This window comes from Filicampus tigris, chromosome 11, assembly GCF_054856515.1.
Source record: "Filicampus tigris isolate MCC_2025a chromosome 11, RoL_Ftig_1.0, whole genome shotgun sequence".
Taxonomy (NCBI): domain Eukaryota; kingdom Metazoa; phylum Chordata; class Actinopteri; order Syngnathiformes; family Syngnathidae; genus Filicampus; species Filicampus tigris.
The window spans coordinates 23510511-23528522 of NC_141227.1; the positions used below are offsets into that span (position 1 = coordinate 23510511).

Below are 18012 nucleotides of genomic sequence, written 5' to 3' on the forward strand. Positions count from 1 at the left end.
GAGTGACAAACGCAGATGAAATTGAGGATGAGACTGGATGTGACATGAGTTGAGATTGAGGATGGGACTGATGATGAAATTGGAGATGAGAAGGGATGAAGGGTAAAATAAGACTAGATCACGTGGAGGATAGGTTATCCCAACCAATTTGATTTGTATCCACCCCTTGAGATGAGACATCTCATTTTAGAGGGGAGATGAACTGAAAGATGGGATGAGATGAGATGAAAGATTGGATGAGGCGATCCGAACGATACGATGGGATGGGATGAAGGATGGCGAGGGGGATGCTATTGGAGGATGAAATGAGATCATATGCCCCCCTTCCACTGGGAGCGGTGTTCTCTTGACAGCTATTACAACATCTTGTAATAGACTGACTGGCTCCCGGGAGGGAAGCGATGTCGTCATCCTTCTCGCGATGACCACACATTCATTTAGCTGGCGACTTGTTGACGAGCACTAACTTCATTCCCGAGAGTTGGCGTGTTCGTTCTGTCCGCAGACCTCCCCAGATGTTTTCATCCCCAAAGACCGAAGCAGTGACCTGGAAGCCATTTCGTGGGTCATAAAGGATGCCCGTCTCTTTGTGTACATCTCCATCACGGACTACTTGCCCCTGCTCAACGCCAGTGCTTACAGGTCGGCTGAGTCACGTTGGCTGCTCCGTGCTCGTGTTTGTCATTCGTCTACTGTATGCGTGTGTGTGTGTGTGTGTGTGACTATGGTCCAAGGTACTGGTCCCGTATTGACGGCTTTCTCCGGGAGGCTCTGATCCTGCGGAGGCTACGCGTGCGTCTGCTGATAAGTTGCTGGGAAAACACGCATGCGCTGACTTTCAACTTTGTGTGGTCCTTGAGGAGTCTGTGCATGGAGCAAGCCAACTGCTCACTAGAAGCTGTGAGTTTAAACGCTGACGCATTCGGACCGTACCGGTTATGAAGGCAATATTTTAAGTGCCCGCGCGTGTGTGGGTGTGTGTGCGCGTGTGTGTATACATGCAGAAGTTCTTCAACCCCAGAGTGCAGAGGGATGGCAGTCTCCGAGGGATAAACCACAACAGGTTCATGGTGACAGACAGAGCCATTTATTTAGGTACAGATAACAAAGTTGTGTTTTGTGTGCAGTTTGTGTATTTTTTTTTTTTAGTTAGTTGAAAAGTACTGCGTAAAGTCCAGGCAAGACAACAAAGGAAGGGTCTTGAATTACCCAAATAGAAGTAGTTTGGAAGTAAATGAAATGGCAAATAGTTTCGGTGGAGGTCAGCTCATTTATTGTGCACACTCTGAGCTCTGCTTCTGAAAGTGTCAGAGCTCACCTAGTCACAACGTGCCCTAGCCCCTTGCTGGGAAAATAAAGCGGGACTCGCCATTGCTTCAACTGTATATTTATGGGATGGAGTGCACAGTTGCTCACAGGAAAAATATTTCAAACAACAGGACGCCAATTGGTGAGCCGCGATACAGCGGCGGATGCCTGTATGGTAAACGAGCCCCGACTCTACCCTCGTCGTTGTGCACTGAATCTGCGGGACGTCTTTTGTTGCCTAGGCAAAAAATGCCTGTTTGTCGCCCGACAGGTAATCTGGACTGGGTGGGAAACGAGTTCACCTACAACGCGGGCGTAGGCCTGGTCATCAGTCAGCCCGAGGGCGTCGAGGAGGAGAAGAACTCCACCGTGGTGGATCAGCTCCGGGCCGCCTTTGAGAGGGACTGGATTTCCAGCTACGCCCGCCCCCTTCAGGCCAACAAGATCCCCATCTGCAGCAAGCAGCAGATGAACAGAGCAGGAGTGGCCAAAGACGGCCAGCTCAGCGGCGGGCCGCTGCCCGTCGGGACGGGTCGCCGCGGGGCCGTTTCGGCACCCGCGACAAACGATCCCAAAGATGGCGGCCCGCGTGGTAAAGCAAAGCACCACGATGCGGTCCAGAGCGAGACGGGCGGACTGGTGGCAGTTGGAGACCAGAACCTCATTCGTCTTGAACGTTTACAGGCACAAATCAAAAGGACTGCATGGGACCGCCCAAAGGAAGCCAACAGTCAATCACCTGAGAGCAGGGAGATCTCAAATGGATCCATGTAGACGACCATCCATGTGGGAAACCCCGTCCTCTGCTGCAATCACTGGCTCTTTTGTAGCATTTTTGTAGAGCACTTTCAGGCTAAGGGTAGCGACTTTTTAGAGATGTTGAGCTGGCTAGACACCCGGATGAACTCAGGAAGGAACCTCAGTGCTCCTCTCGCGCAACTCGTTCTGGTCAGGTAAACTCGGCTGGATTTACACTGAAAGGTTGAAGTGAGCAGCACGGTGGACGGCTCGTTAGCACGTCTGCATCCCAGTTCTGAGATTTGGGGTTCCAATCTCAGCTTCAGCCTCCCTGTGTGGGGTCGCGTGTTCTTCCCGTAGACTCTGGCTTCCTCCCGCATTCCAAAAACATGCATGTTAGGTTCAATGATGACTTGGAATCCACGATGAAAACAGTTTTTTGCCCAAGCCATCTCGTGTGGGTGGAACGTGGCGTCAAAGTGTCATGATCATTTTGAGGTTTCACCATGGCCTATTCACCACTTCATTGTATTCGTATTGAATATTTCTGCTCAGTACTGTATTTGCATCTAGGTCCCAATGATATTTGAGACTGAACACGTCATATACTCAACCAACGCGCTGACAGAAGCAAATGTAACGTCTGTCGTCCCTTTAAAAGTTGATTGAAAAGGTGAAAGGGCTGACTGACTTTTTTTAAACTTAAAATCATCAAAAGATTCCAAGTCCATTTTAGCACCCAAAAAGAGCCTGTAGCATTATCTTGTCTCTGTTGTAAAACTGTATTGTTCTTAAAGACTTCCCCAAAAGCTATCTGTTGGCTTATTGAGCAAACATTCAATGGACAGCTCAATACAAATCAATACAATTAACGTTTGTAACAGGAAGTGACTGCCAACTCGCGGGTTCAATCTCCGTTCGTTAATGCTCATCTCGCAGTACGTTTGGCACGCGAGGAGATTAAAGCAGACAATTCAATTTTTTTGTCTGAGCCATTTTCAAAAATTTGCTTTAACACTTTTTTTGAAAGGACACGCAACATTTTGAAGACATATGCAATGCGGCAGGCCCATTCTGTAAATACTCATTTGTGCCTGTCCATTGTTTGCTGTAGAAAAAAGATATACATAATCCCCCATAAGTCACTACAGCGGTGCCTTACTAATGAGTTTGATTCATTTTCTTTTTCGTCAAGGCCACTAGATTGATTCTGAAGACACGAGTCGCACGCTCGCAGAGTAGTACATTTGTGTGTTGTGCCTTTAAAAGGCGCGGCCGAGTGAGTGACTTGTTGCTCTCCCTCCCTCCCCCTGCACAGCAGCTTGGCCAGCGGGGACTGAGGAAGGCTGCCCTAACCAGCGAGAGCTCAGAGGATGCCACGCAAACTTGCCTGGGTTTTTTAATAGCACAATCACTTGCATGTTTCACTGTCTTGTGAGCTATACTAGGGGATAATGTACAGCACAAAAACAAATACACCCTGAAATGACGCTGCACAGAAAAACGAGCGTGCGGCGCGGATATCTGGACGCAAAATTCGTGAATCCAAGCAATACTTGTCCCCAAATCTTGTTATAAACCTATTTTGGATTGAACCAAGATTTACTCTCACCTCTCTGAAGCTGCGGAGAGCCTGAAACCCACTCCTAACCCAAGTCGACAGCTCGCATCGCAAAAAAACACCCCAGAGTCAGGGTACCACTGCGTTTTGACATCTAACAGCCTTTTTCAGAAATGTTAACTAGCGCTACCTTGTGGCCATTAGGATAAACGCAGAATGTCATTCTCTTCAAACGTGGAGGTAACCGACTCTAATAAGATGATTGTATGAATGAATTGCATGGTTACCACCCAAAAAAGATCATAATAATATCTACTACCGTAAGTGAGCATGATCTCAAGTGTTGAATTATTTTCATCCATGATGTTGATATCTGATGATTCAGTAATTTTATCAGTAATAGGTGAAGAACATTGAATTTATAATACAGTATTTACATGCCTTGTACTCTTGACAGCTGGTCTGTTTTAAAGTAACTTAAGATAAACATTGGTACAAAATATAGAAATGGAAAATGAATTAAAACTTTAAAGTGGAAGTCATCCCTAACCTCTTTTTTTTTTTTCAAGTATATGTTCTATGCGGCTGCACTACTTTAAATATAGTATTCTGATTAATATTGCGTTTGTGGAATATGAGTTTAGACTAATGAAGCCGCATATAACATATTATTGCAAAGAATTTAGGGAGGTTGGCTCCCCCTTTAAGGGACAATGTGTGTTTTGGGCTGTGTTTTCCAGTTTTTCAATTCCAGATATGAATTTTTAGCTTTTAAAATGTCGCCTACCTTTACGCTGTTGTAATGTTTTTCAGCATGTCTTCTGCTGCCTCGCATGCCCGGGCCTTCACTTGTGCACTGTACATATGAGCCTTTCAAGTCACAACAGTGTATACCTTTAAAGCAGAAAAGGAATGACTATTTATTTTAATACCTTTGTTAATGCAAACATACACTAGACCATATCCGATTGATTGCTGCATTTTTACGGTTAATAAAAAAAAAAAAAAAACATGTACTCTGTTTTGATGTCCTGTTTGTTAGCATATGTGGTATGCTATGCAGAATTCAGTAAATTTGCCATGGAAAAATACTGACGAGTATAAAAGGGCATTTAATGGAATTAATGGGATGGAACTGGGGACTTAAAAAAATATGCAGATGTGACTGAAACATGGAAATTTAGTACAGTTCGGGATTCCGCCCCGAACCTGATTCCGATGTATGAAAATACGCCATTGGCTACCTCTCGAAAAGAATCACCAGTTCACAGTGTTCGGTATGCGGGAACAGGTCCACAGGCACAGCCAGACTTGGAGAAAAAGCGTCCCCCGTGAGTTTCCTCTTTGGGTCGGGTGAGCAACAAAGCTCCCTGAAGTTCCTCATGGCCTCCCCGTCCGGCTTGCAGGACACGTAGACCAGACGGCGGATGGCGGGCTGGTTGCGTAAGGCCCGGATCACTCTGTGATGCAGACCGGCGCGGGCGGGGTTCACCACGGCCGTGAGGCGCCCGTCCCCAGACGCCAGCTGGGACACGAGGCCGGGGAGGACCACCTCTGCCTTTCCGGCGATGAACTCGCACTTGTCAAGCTTATTGAGGGCCGCGTTGTGTCTGGCGTCTTCCACCGCCTGCTCTATGAGCTCCACTCCGATGAGTCGTCGTACTGCGGGGGACGCCGTAATGCCCATGGCGCCTGTCCCACAACACACGTCAAGGAGAGTCCCTGATCTGGCCTCAGAATTGGGGACGCACAAGTCTCGTACCGTGCTGTATAGCACCTGAGCGGCGGTATGGTTCACTTGGAAGAATGCGTCCGGGGAGATGCGGAAGCTAAAGCCCAGCATCTGTTAATGACAGTCAAGAACAGATGGCTGGAGTAGTTGTGACTTATTGTGACTGTCTTAACCCAGGTGTCCAATCCGGCCCAGGGGATGCAACACATTACTGCAATTTTTCAGGGAAATTAACTGGTGTTGCTAATGTTGTCCACTGGAGGGCAGATTAATGACCACTTACCACTTAAATGGCATCGTGAAATTAGCTGCTACTCAGGATTTGACTGATACTGATACACTTAAAAAGGCTAAAAGATGTCAAGTTTCAGGGGCAAAGTAAGCCTACTTCAAATCAAATGCTGCTGTGCCACCTTCGAACAGCGAGGAATACAATTATGGGGAAATGAAGACCTCCAGTAGAAATATTTAAAATCAAGTGACTAAATATTGCCAAAAACCAGTCGCCCTAATATTCCATTTGTCTAATAAAAATTAAACAGACTAATTCATCAGTTTCCCTCCGTCTCAAGGGGCCGCCATGTTGGGTGATGTCGCCCACTGATGAATTACGTTACGAACATCACGTGACCAAACCGGGAACACAGGTTAGCGAACTCCCCTGTGTATGCTGCGGTAACTAGCATAAATATGTGTCGATGACATGATGGTTTGACCCAAAACTTGTGCAAAAAGGCTAGTTATTGCAGTATTTACGGGTATATGGGCTAACCCGTGTTCTAGGTTTGATCGTGATTTATGAGTGTATAGCGCTGTTCGCCTGTTTCCAGCTGTGGTCATTTTTTAAAACTTTTATAAATATTTTTTTTTTTTATTAGTTCTCAACATACACGCATAACGAGAAGGTAACCTCAGTTTAATGAAAAAACAAACAACTACCCATTGAAGAAGCCTGACAGATGCGTCGGTGTTTGAAGTGCAATACTGTAACCTTGTGGTGTTTTGGAGTTACTGCTGGCATGAGTAAGTGTTGCATGCCCGTCAAAAACTCCAAATCTCTTCAACCTCCATTTGAATTCGAAGGCATTTTTTAAATTCAACTATGAAGGTTTCAGTGTAGTATGTGACTTGTTTGAATGTGCAGAATTGATTTGAATAGATCAAATGAATTACATGAATGCAGCAGCGGAGCAATTGATTCAACTGGTTTGCTGTTTCAAGTGTAACATGAAAGGTGGGAAATTGAGCTACACTGAAGCAGACCTCCAAAATGCCAGACTTCTCTGGGCAGCAATATTCTGTTCCATGGCATCGAAAAACAACATTCAGAGAGACACTCTCCACGCCAAGAAAAAAAATAACCGCTAAATTATCATTTTCCATAAAGTTGTAATGGAAAAATTGTTGCCAGGTGGTGTTTTTTGTAACGAGACGATCATGTAACCAAAAAACCCTCACCAGCTGTCCTTCAGATATGAGAATGCAAGCGCTCCTTTACCTTGCAGGTGGTTGCTGTGCAAAACTTGTCGTTCTTGTGTCAAGATAGCAAAGTGCTCATGTAAGTGGATGGGGTGGTCTTATCAGGTTTCGCAGAAGAATCTGTTTTGCTCGTCTTAGTATCTCGATGAGGGAGGGGACTTCTCGTATATTAGGAAACTCGTGTGCGATGCGAGTCAGAAACCAAAGAGAGAGATTATTTATTTATTTTTTGTCAATGTGCTCTGTTGCCTTTTTTACGTTGATAGTTTTAAGGTTTTTGTCTAAACCAGCTCCTTTATTTCTTCATTGCACACTGACAAACTCGAGATTTTATACCATAGACTATGCCCATACATTAAACTCGGACCTGACCAATTATCCTAATCAGCCAGTTTTGCTGATTAAACACAGATTTATTTGTACTTTCCCATGAAACAGTTAGACCCGTTAAGTGTCGCAGTTGTTTTGTTTTAGCGTTGTTGTTTTGTTTTTTGGTACCGGTAAAATCTTCTGCTCCTCTACTACCACCATCAGCAACAAGTGGAGATGGAGAGCAGTATATAACACGTTCCAAAATATAACAACCAGATGGGCAACCGAGAGAAAGTTTTGGGTAAGTTTCAGCGTTTGGGTGTGGACACCCACATTTCTTGAGACGATTCCACGTTCATCAATTCATGGCAAAGACAATAATGGAGTAGAAGAAATGTGATTTAAATGATAAAGGATATATCAGTTACAGCTTTTTTTGGCATGATTACTTGAAAATTCCTGTCTGTTGTAAAGTGAGAAAATACTGAAAGACAAAGTGTTGGAAAACAGTCAAATGTTGTGACTGTAATCCATATCTTAATTTTTGTAAGTGTTATGGAAGAAGACAATCCCCAAAAAATATTTTCGATAATATGTTCTCTACACCTTCACTAGTCTAAACATGGCATTCTAATTAATATTGCGTTTGTGCAATATGAGTTACACAGCAAAATCCACCCGTTTTTAGCCATCTCAGGGGGCGGCCATTTTGTCCCTTCTGTGACTGAAAATGACATCACGGCTCACCTGTTTTCTGAAGCTGAGCCATGAATGGTTGTTACCTGAGCCCTGAGTAACTGTGATGTCATTTTCAGTCAACAGCAAGTAGCAAAATGGCCGCCCCCTCAGATGGACAAAAATGGGTGGAAGTTACTGCTTAAGTCATATTCCACAAACGCAATGTTTATCAGAATGCCGTGTTTAGACTAGTCGGGCTGCATAGAACACATTCCTGTCAAGAAAATTTTGGGGTTGACTTCCACTTTAAAGGACCCCAAAAGAACTCACATATGCTTCACATTACGTATGCTTTAAAACAATCCGCCGATTCATTGTTTATGGGAATTTCTTTCTGCCCAACATCGGAATCAGCCTACAAAAATCAATCATGCATTTCAATAAACTGCAAATTTTCTGCACTTGCGCTCATTACCTGCTCATAAATGTGTGTTTGGCCATACAGGAGCTGGTAGGGCGAGTTCTCATGCGTACAACGGGTCATGGCGCTCTCCTGGAAGTAAAGTGAGTCCAGCTCACAAACCGACCCCGGGCCCCTTGCGAAGAACTCCGCCAAGTCTTCCTTGTGGGTCTCCACCTCCTCTCGGGCGAGCTCCTGTGGGTGGAAATACACGACTGCCATGGTGTGGCCTGCTGCGTTGGTCCGCACCGTGACCTCTCTCCAGTGGCCCCCCTCGTGGAAGAGGAGGCAAGGCTCCAGGGAAGAGCGGCGGATGAATTCCTGGTAGCATCTGGCCACCTGTTTGTGCTTCCCCGGCATGTTGGGCAGGTGGTCTCCATTGACGCACACAATGTTCCCATCCTTGCCTTTGCCCACGTAAAACCCAACGGTCTTGGTGTTCCCGTCCACTCCTCTGTTGACGGAGAATGTCGACTTGTTTCGGTAACCGTCCCTAACTGGGGACGGCAAAATAGGCAGGACAGGGAATGTGAGCTTTCCTCCACCACAAAGCTGTTCCAGTATCTTCTCCTGGCGTTTTTGCTTGACTTCAAGTTGCTCATCATAAGTGAGCCTCCACAGGGGGGTGACCACTGAGGCCAGCCTGTCCTCCCAGGACATATCACCAGCCCAGGTGGGCCTCTTGTATCTTTTCCTCGGACGCTTCTTTACTGGTTGGAGTGTTGCCTGAACAGCAGCTGTCGTGTCTTTAGATGAAAAAGACAGACAGGTCTCCCACCTAGGACGCACAAGAACCCGTCTAATAAGCATTAATGGCCTACAGTAAGCCATCTTGTCTCTCAAAGATACAGTGGCTAAAACTGCTAACTGAGGTCACACAATTTACGCCTTGTTAATAAGAGTCTCTTCTTCCTCTTTCCTTAATGGAGGCTCCACACAACTTGTGGGTGCCACTTGTAAAGGTTCCCGGGAGGAAAACGGTAGCAACCGGCAGGGGTCCCACGGTTGTGACGTTTCGACTAATTTCGTGTTGCCTTTGCGTGACATCATCACTCTGCGTCCAGAGTTGGGCCAAGTAAATAGTTCCGCCGTGTCGCAATGGACTCAAACAAGGACGAAGCGGAGCGTTGCATCAAAATCGCGCTGAACGCAGTCAGCAACAACCAGCCGGACAAAGCCAGGAAGTTTCTGGAGAAGGCCCAGCGTTTGTTTCCGACGGACCAAGCCCAAAGTAAGTCGAAATAAATCGGGTTCTGCTAACGGCGGACTGCCACTTACCAATCGCAATGCTAACTGTTAGCATCTCACGATTGGGGACTTGGGGCTGATTGGAATTGCGAGGTTCGGGCGACATCGGTCGTTTTCTCCCCGAACAGGCTTACTGGACACGCTAGCGCAGAATGGGAAGCCTCCGGACGAGAATGGCGGACCTGTTAACGGAGAAAGACCCTCCATGAGGCACCGTCATCACAGAGAGGACGCAGAAACGTCCGCGCAGGGCCCCGCAGATTCGACAAAACCTTACACCGCCGAGCAGATGGAGGCGGTCAGGAAGTCAGTGTGCTTGCTTTGCTGCTTTTGAAATAATGTTGGCATCATCACTGCTCGGCGTATGCATACGAATAACATCCAATAAATATGCTGATACAAAGACATACATTCTCTGCTCAAATGAACACTATCAGAACCACTTTGCGCCATCCCGAAAGATACCGTAATATTTTTATTTCGATCTGTCAGGGGGTCATAATGTTAGTCTGAGCATAATGCTAAACAGTTTTTCACCAGTTAAACTGTAATGCTTATCCTAGTCAATGAATATACCTTAATTAAACATGAACATTTGCCCTGTCAGAATTTCATTCAGTGTAAAGTAAACAATCACTCATTTTGACTTTTTTTTTTTTTAAAACTAGGACACTCATTTTAAAGAAGACTTTTTTTCACAATTTAAAATTGTTCCCGGGAGTCTTAATAACATTTCAGTGTTTTATGTCAAACCGGCATGACGATCTAGAATTATAGTTCCGTACATTATCCATCCATTATCCAGTCCGATTCTCCTCACAAGAGTCGCGGGCGTGCTGGAGCCTATCGAAGCTTCGGGCAGGAGGCGGGGTACAGCCTGAACAGGTTGACAGCCAATCGTAGGGTATATAGTACATTTTATATGTAGTAATTTTGTCTTCCCCTGTTTGGGGTCAATTACTCGTGCAAGGGCTCGGTCCCTCTCCCCCATGCAAATACTCGTTTTCCCCCCAAATCTGCTCACCATGTTTGTGTTATCCATGCAGGATTAAGGGCTGTAAAGATTACTACCAAATCCTGGGGGTAGAAAAGACTGCCTCTGATGAAGATCTCAAAAAAGCGTACCGGAAGCTGGCTCTGAAGTTCCACCCTGATAAAAACCACGCGCCCGGAGCCACTGATGCATTTAAAGGTACAACAACGGCAATCCATACCAGTGCGATACGACAAGTATGTGCGCTCGTTGACCTCGCTGGTGATGCTTATCCGCCTGCATCTTTCAGCCATCGGTAACGCGTACGCCGTGCTGAGCAACGTTGAGAAGCGGCGGCAGTACGACCAGTACGGGGAGGAGAGGTCGCACCCGAGCAGACAGCGGCAGCACCGTGACTTTGAAGCCGATATTTCACCCGAGGACCTCTTCAACATGTTCTTTGGTGGAGGCTTCCCATCCAGTCAGTGAAAAGTAACTCAAAAGTACAGCTTTAAATTGTCAGCCTTCCTCTCTTTAATGCTGTTTGCCCGTTACTTTTAGGCAATGTCCATGTTTACAGAAACGGAAGAATGCACTTTGCGCACCAGAACAGGCACGAAAGAAGAGAGCAGCAAAGAGATGTAAGTCCTCATTTCTCCCCTATGTTGAACCTACATTTATTTATTTTAATTGGCTGATCGTATTTCAAAAAGCTGGTAAATGGAGTCACTTGCATCTCAAGGCGCCACTGTAGGTTGTCATTGCCCAAGTACTTCTGTATTTGTCTACTGCCATGTTTCCTGCAGTCCAACAGTTTTTGTTGTGTCTCTTTATGAGCAGGGAGGTCTGGCTCTGTTTGTCCAGTTGATGCCCATCCTCATCCTCATCCTGGTGTCCGCGCTCAGCCAGCTCATGGTCACGCAGCCCCCCTACAGCCTTAGCTACCGCCCGTAAGTGAAGCATGGCCCACAGCACGGCCGGCCTCCATTTCAACCGCCGCTCAAGTCATAACGGGGGCGTGTCGTCCGTCCCGCCAGGTCGGCAGGTTACATTCACAAAAGGCATACGTCCCACCTGAAGGTGCCTTTCTACGTGGGCGAGCGCTTCAACGACGACTTCAGCGGAGCCAACCTGAAGAATGTGGAGAGAACGGTGGAGGAGGACTACATCTCCAACCTTAGGAACAACTGCTGGAAGGAGAAGCAGCAGAGTGGGTGCACTTGTCCTGCAACACTTGCATTGCAAGCATTGCCGCTCACACTTGTTCTGTGCTTTCAGAGGAAGGCCTAATGTACCGCGCTCGCTATTTCGGGGACTCTGAGTTGTACCAGAGGGCGCAGAGGATGGGGACTCCCAGCTGCAACCGATTATCCGAGATTCAGGTCATACTGGACGGTTAGAAGCTGTTTGGACTATTACGGGTACGTTAACATTGACCTCGATTTCTCTGTTGCTAATTTCACCGTCAACTTTTTTTTTTTTTAAATCAGATTTAGCAATGAGCACCACGTTGAAGTGTTAACTGTTTACATTTTAAAAACAAATCTGCATACATGGGATTATTCAGATCATAATTCAGGTCTTCATAAAGCAAACACAACATAATATTTTTGTTGTGGCCCGAACAGTATCTTAGCTTCTGTGTAACTTTGTGCTTTTTTTCCACTGTTTTGTTTTCCTTCAGTAAGGTTGGCCATTTTCCTTTTCTCTGCGTAATTTGCGAGCTTGTGATTCTTAATAGCCACTCAGCAAAACAAAACATACGCATGCTGCGAAGACTCTGTAATTCTTGCAAACAACCCAGACCAAACGTAGCCCCTCCCCGACATACAAAGATCTTTGAACACTCACCATGTATCACTTCAACATACTTTCTTGGGTGTTCCACAAAGGATACAAAAATATGCACAGAATGGAGAATAGGTGTATTTGTGAATAGCAAACCACAATTGGGCAGGGGTTAACTGTATTTGTTCTGTACGTTTTCTCTCCTCCCTGAACGTGCAGTGTTTAGTTGGGCAAATCACTAACAGTTCTCCAAATGAGAGGCAACCTTTTTGCTTAAAGATGTTTTTCTGTCTAATGTTCATTCAAAGTATTTTGTAACACAAAAACAACTCTATGCCATTATCATTAGCCTAAAAAAAGTCCACTAGCTTAATGCTCACATACAAAGGGAAACGTTTGTCATCATTTGAAACCACCGAACAACTGTTACTTTGTAAGCGTGGCAGTAACACACTCAGCAATAACAACTATATTCAATTACTTATTACTTTTTACCTGAGACGTGCAGTTGAGTAGCTGTACTGAACTGTACAATTTTTCGAAATTCACTGAACCCGCGTTAAATTCAACGCAATATAGCGAGGGACGACTTAATGTGCATTTTATGTGAGAAAAGGTTACATTGGTAGCATGCAGCCCAATTTTGTTTGCGTCCGTGTTTTGCAAGCCCTGGCACTGTTGTTTCTGTTTAATAGTCCGCCGTGTCCTACTCGCATTTCCACTGACGCGCTTTAGTGCAGCAACAGAAGGAGTTGGAACACTCGCTCCGCCGTGTGACCGTGGAACTTTGGCCAATGAAATAAAAGCGGTTTCCTAAAGCGCCAGCCAGGTCGGTGTCAATGTCTGACTGAAGTGAGCAACAACACTTTTGACCTACATCAAAGTTTAGTACAAAACCGAATGTAGGTTAAAACATATTTATAAATAAAAACTGAGTCAGAGGGAGTTGGCTGCTTTCATGAGCAGGATTACCTGTCTATTGCTTATATAAGATAATGACATAAAAAACCTATTTTGAAATACATTTCACGAAATTTAAATTGATTAAAATAACACAATTCGCGTACAAAAATAGTTTTATATCAAAAAATATTTACTTTCAAAAAATCTGTTTTGAATAAAATAAGTGTTGGGATCCCAGTATGATGATGGTAAATCTTTTCATGTTTTTACTGCCACGTAAAATGTCTTCTCTTTTAGGTTCTTTTGGTACTTGAATCGTTTTGGAGGACTGCTTCGGGAGCCTCACCCCCCAAATTGGTGTGCATCTGTGCAGCGATCCCAAGAGAATCAAAACAGGCCTTACGCACCGTGGGCAGCAGACCTGATTCGGGAACCACTCCGCAGCTTCCTGTAGACCGACTTCCCATACAACAAGCAAGAGGCTTCGGCCGGCTGACGTTTTCTTCCTCTCTCGCGCGTCTTCCGGGTGGCGAGGGTCCGCAGGTCGTCCGTTTTGAATAGTAAACTAAGCTGCTAAGATTTTGATTTTCTCTCTCCTAATTTTTTTTTTTTTTTTGTGGGCCTTCTCATAGACACACGTCTGAGCCATTCATTTGTTTTGCTTTTTGTTTTATAGTTCTTTCTAGTGTAAATATTGACTAGACTTTTTAACAGTTCAGAATTTATCAAAGGTAATATCATTTATTAATAATGTTATAAAGTGACTTTGCTTGTAGCCCGTCGGATCAAGATCATTGAAAAAAACTATTGCACAGGTAAACCTTATTTATTAAATTAACAAGTGAAGAGTTGTATAATGGTTTCCTTTTGAAATAAATTTTGTCTGAAATCGCTGTTTCATATGTTTGGTCAGTTAAAAAGTTGATTCAAGGATTGAATAAAAAGCTACAACATTTATTTAAAAAATAAAATCCAACTGTAACTTGATTCTAACCCAACTATAAATGAAAGCCGTGTCATGACTTGGTTGCGTGTGCCTGAAAATGGAATCGGCTCACTGCTGAGTTACATGAACAAAGTAGAGCTGTAGTAGTTATAATACTGTTGCTTTCTACCAGTAAGAAGCAAACAAATTGTGGTGCAATATACCCTAAAACTTTCAGAACTGGATATGGCTAGATGTGAAACAGTAATGGCAATCTAGTTTTACTAGTGTTATCCATCTTAGTTGTACGGTGGATTTTAACGGGCGAAAGAGGTGACTGTGAGTAATTGGTAAAAAAATTTGTGACATTGATTCTTAATTTCTATACATTAGTTGCAGTGGGGTTGTGTCCCTAAAATGTATTGATAGAAATTAAACTTTTACATAATCTGCATACACATTTTATTTATTTCATTTTAACTTAATCTATAAATGGCCTGGCAAATTTTCCATTTTAAAAACACAAATATGCACCTTTTGCCTAACCCTGCTGTAATCAGTAAAAAGTAAAAAAAAAAAATGCAATGTTCTACGATCGCTAAGCCATTTGGTGCCATCAGAGCATCACCACACAAGACAATTAAGTCATAGAAAATAATTTATTTTTCTTCAGTACAAAAACATGTAACATTTGACCATCAAATACCAAAGTTACCTTGTTAAGCAACTTTAAAATGCATTTTTATAAAAAAAAATTAAAAAAATTAACTCCCCTGCAACCAGGCGAGAAGCTGCCGCAGACTGCTTTTTGCCAAGTACAAATTGTCTCTGGATTGTGCATTTGGGGCTCTATTTTTATGACCGGCCTAAATCCTGCAAAGTGCGTGGCTGCAACTCTGCAGAGGCGGGTTAGGCCTGACGTTGGTATTGCTTTAACACAGCACAGCGAGCCTTGCGCTTTTCCCCCAAAATCAGGATCCACCAAGCATTTGTGCCACGGCACTCTTGCGCCATTTACAAAAACAGAGCCTGAGACTTTTGGTCAGGAGCACTCTTCAATAAGAAGATCCCCTGAGCAGTACAACTTCCTCTTCATGGCCCTGAAGCCAGAACTCAATCTTAGAGAGTGTCGCTGCCTCGCAGGCGTCTCACACGTCTGCTCGGGGCGGCTGCTTTTAAAGAACCTCCGCACCTTGGGCCACAGTCCGCCCGATTCGACTCTCAGCACTAGGGTCACGTGGAAGGTGGGCACCAGTGCGGCGTCCACGGCGATCTCGTCCACGCTGCACGGGGACCACGGCTCGCCCCTGTCCACGCACAGCTGGATGAGCGCTCCCCGCAGGCCGCACGGCTCGCTGGCCGCCAGATGGACCAGCTCCTGGCCCACGTGGTCGAGCAGGGTGTCGGGTATGAGGAGACGGGAGCAGCACAGGAGGTGCGCGGCCCCGTGGAGGGATTCTTCGATGGTGGCCACCAGCTGTGCGGCCAGCGTCTCTTCTGAGGGGTAACAGAACAAGCTGCTCTCGGAATTACACGTGGACATGTCTGCTACAGAACCTGAAAGAAAAGATGGTGAGACATGACAATGCTGTCGGGTTGGTACGTCCATTTTCAATATCCTTATCAGGGTCGCAGGTGCTAGCCACTAAACTGCCGTACCACCCACTACGCAAACATGGAATCAAAAATTGACAAGCTGTTGTACAAGATTGCATGATTCAGGTGCATATGTTCCAAGAACAAGATGCAATTGTGTGAAGCAGGTTTATTTTCCCCAATTTGAATTTTACTGTCATTTAAATTTTTTTATCATTAAAAAATTACACTTTAAAAAAAAAAAAATCAGTTATGTTATTTTTTTTCCATCCATCCAGCCAAGAATCACAAAGACAGCTTGGTGTATTGTATTGTGATATTTCATTGCATTTTATAAAATAAATGTATACTGTAATCGATACATTAGATAATGACGTTTATAGACAACTAATTGTTCTACATAAACATTAAGTTGATCCAACTTGATTTCTTTAGGGTGTTTAGACCCCCCCCCCACACCCCAAAAAAACGCAAATTCCACATTTTGATATATTCTTATCTTTTTATTTATTTCTGCATTGGACTTTATTGTATGTTTTGTTGTTTCCGCACAATGGAGCTGCTATTAAATGTTGTTCCGCCTTGTGGTACAATCCATATTGTTTCATTAGGTAAATGCTAAGTTGTGCAGGAAACATAAAAGCACCCTCATGTCTTTTGTGATGTATTGCATTTACTAGAATTGAATTGCAGGAATAACAAAGGGTACCCTGGTATCTTTTGTGATGTTGCATTGCATTTAAAAAATAATATATATATATATATATATATATATATATATATATATATATATATATTATGAACTAAAATAGTTTTACCAACATATTTAGTTGATGCAACATGAATTTTGTGTGTTCAATGAATGTAATAGTGTTGCATTTTTTGGGTAATTGTTAGTTCAATGCCATGTTTTTGTGCAGTAATCACAAAAGCAAAGCATCCCGATGTCTTTTGTCACGTTGTATTGCACTTAAATACATATATTTTAAAGCTAATATTCTGTCAACTCCGCAACGAAAAGGTTGTCCTGAGACGAAAGGGTTTGCTGCAGCACTCACCGGTCTCACTATTGTTGCGCTGCCTGTGATTGAGCCCCTTGAGCTCGCTGAGCCTCTGCAGGAGGCTGCCCCAGGACAACCGCTTGGAGCCACCGCCGTCCTCGGCCGGGGAAGGTGGGAAGCTCCCGTCCAGGGAATGAGCGCAAGACATTGTCAAACAAAAGAGCAGGAAAAATGAGCATTAAGTGCCAAAAGTGTCCCTCGAACTGCGTCAGCTGTCAGCCGTACTCAACTGGAAAACACAAGCAGCAACAATGGAACAAAGCGTTAAATAGGCGAGCGGCATAGCTCCGCCCATTGGATTTATCCACCAATCAGAAGACACCTCACGTCCTCTGCGTCCTACCCTGCCCGGTAACCTTTCAGCAAAGGACACGCCCCCAGACCCCCATCGCATCAAAACTTTCCATGCTTCTAACTTGACTTTTTAATATACGTCCATTTTCTAATTTTTTACCAAAACAAGAGCACAAAGTGCTAATTTGTTTAACAACACTAGCAAACGACAACATATATAAAAAATGAAAAATAAAGAAAAACATTAACTTCCCCCTTTTACTTCGCGAAAGTTGCTCAATACCACACTTGTGTGAGACGTCAACAGCAGGCGTCACACGAGCCTCACGTTTTGCACGTAGGCTACGAATTTGCAACAAAATGCTCGGAAGCAACAGTGACGATGAATTACAAACAGTCCCCAATGTCTTAATGGCCATGCGTGGGAGTAGGGAGATGATCCAAACAAAAGCGTTTCTTCTTGTATTACAATCATTATTAAACGTTTATTACTGCATAGCTACACTTTTGCAAAGCATACTATGAGAAAGGTTTCTGAAAGTTCTGATCACACACTTGTCATCATACCCCAGTCATGGTGTTGCATTTTTTTAAATTGCAATTGACGTCATTCTGCACGTATTGTACAGAGGAAAACAGTTCCAGTGGTGCAAAATGCTAGTCATCATCATCATCACTTTACATTTGGTGTTATTATGCTTCGTATTGATACTTTGCATCATCATTATATGATCTGTAACCTAATCTATGCATTATACATGCCTGTTCAATAATGTAGCATACTTCCTTATGTTGTTGTTGTTGTTGTTGTTGTTGTTTTATCCTGCACCGAGGAAAGCTGGGATATGCTCCAGCACGACCGCAACACTTGTGAGGGAGGATAAGCGGTTTGAGTAATGGATGGATGGAACTTTCAATCTGTATATCATGCAAAATTAAAACGTAAAGCTAATGCA

The 18012-nt window shown here is 44.2% G+C and overlaps 4 protein-coding genes across 6 annotated transcripts in view; 2 read left to right on the forward strand and 2 right to left on the reverse strand.

Moving 5' to 3' along the window:
• The window catches only part of LOC147140225 (inactive phospholipase D5-like), a 28811-nt gene extending 24207 nt beyond the window's left edge, over positions 1–4604 (forward strand). For all 3 annotated transcript variants that reach the window (XM_086044422.1, XM_086044420.1, XM_086044421.1), the window contains exons 7-10: positions 506–642; positions 735–900; positions 1005–1095; positions 1580–4604. In XM_086044422.1, coding sequence (XP_085900548.1) covers positions 506–642; positions 735–900; positions 1005–1095; positions 1580–2082 — 897 coding nt within the window. In that variant the 3' untranslated portion in view covers positions 2083–4604. The remainder of the gene's footprint in view (positions 1–505; positions 643–734; positions 901–1004; positions 1096–1579) is intronic.
• Positions 4035–9780, reverse strand: trmt2b (tRNA methyltransferase 2B). The gene is made up of 2 exons (XM_086044423.1): positions 8284–9780; positions 4035–5450 (listed from the first exon to the last, which is right to left on the reverse strand). The coding sequence occupies exons 1-2, from the start codon at positions 9097–9099 to the stop codon at positions 4848–4850; spliced, it is 1419 nt and encodes a 472-aa protein (XP_085900549.1). The 5' UTR covers positions 9100–9780; the 3' UTR covers positions 4035–4847.
• dnajb12a (DnaJ heat shock protein family (Hsp40) member B12a) lies at positions 9282–14069 on the forward strand. Its single transcript, XM_086044424.1, has 9 exons — positions 9282–9499; positions 9645–9822; positions 10563–10708; positions 10800–10970; positions 11051–11130; positions 11330–11439; positions 11527–11699; positions 11768–11910; positions 13478–14069. The coding sequence occupies exons 1-8, from the start codon at positions 9367–9369 to the stop codon at positions 11887–11889; spliced, it is 1113 nt and encodes a 370-aa protein (XP_085900550.1). The 5' UTR covers positions 9282–9366; the 3' UTR covers positions 11890–11910; positions 13478–14069.
• A 681-nt stretch (positions 14070–14750) lies between these two features.
• Positions 14751–17036, reverse strand: LOC147140228 (DNA damage-inducible transcript 4 protein-like). The gene is made up of 2 exons (XM_086045169.1): positions 16760–17036; positions 14751–15662 (listed from the first exon to the last, which is right to left on the reverse strand). The coding sequence occupies exons 1-2, from the start codon at positions 16908–16910 to the stop codon at positions 15148–15150; spliced, it is 666 nt and encodes a 221-aa protein (XP_085901295.1). The 5' UTR covers positions 16911–17036; the 3' UTR covers positions 14751–15147.
• Positions 17037–18012: the final 976 nt, after the last annotated feature.

Coding starts and splice junctions, on each gene's coding strand:
- dnajb12a (XM_086044424.1), top strand. CDS start 9,367: ATGGACTCAAACAAGGACGAAGCGGAGCGTTGCATCAAAATCGCGCTG. Junction 10,709..10,799: donor AGCCACTGATGCATTTAAAG/GTACAACAACGG, acceptor TGCATCTTTCAG/CCATCGGTAACGCGTACGCC. Junction 10,971..11,050: donor TGGTGGAGGCTTCCCATCCA/GTCAGTGAAAAG, acceptor CGTTACTTTTAG/GCAATGTCCATGTTTACAGA.
- trmt2b (XM_086044423.1), bottom strand. CDS start 9,099: ATGGCTTACTGTAGGCCATTAATGCTTATTAGACGGGTTCTTGTGCGT. Junction 5,451..8,283: donor AAACACACATTTATGAGCAG/GTAATGAGCGCA, acceptor TGTCATTAACAG/ATGCTGGGCTTTAGCTTCCG.
- LOC147140228 (XM_086045169.1), bottom strand. CDS start 16,910: ATGTCTTGCGCTCATTCCCTGGACGGGAGCTTCCCACCTTCCCCGGCC. Junction 15,663..16,759: donor GCGCAACAATAGTGAGACCG/GTGAGTGCTGCA, acceptor CTTTTCTTTCAG/GTTCTGTAGCAGACATGTCC.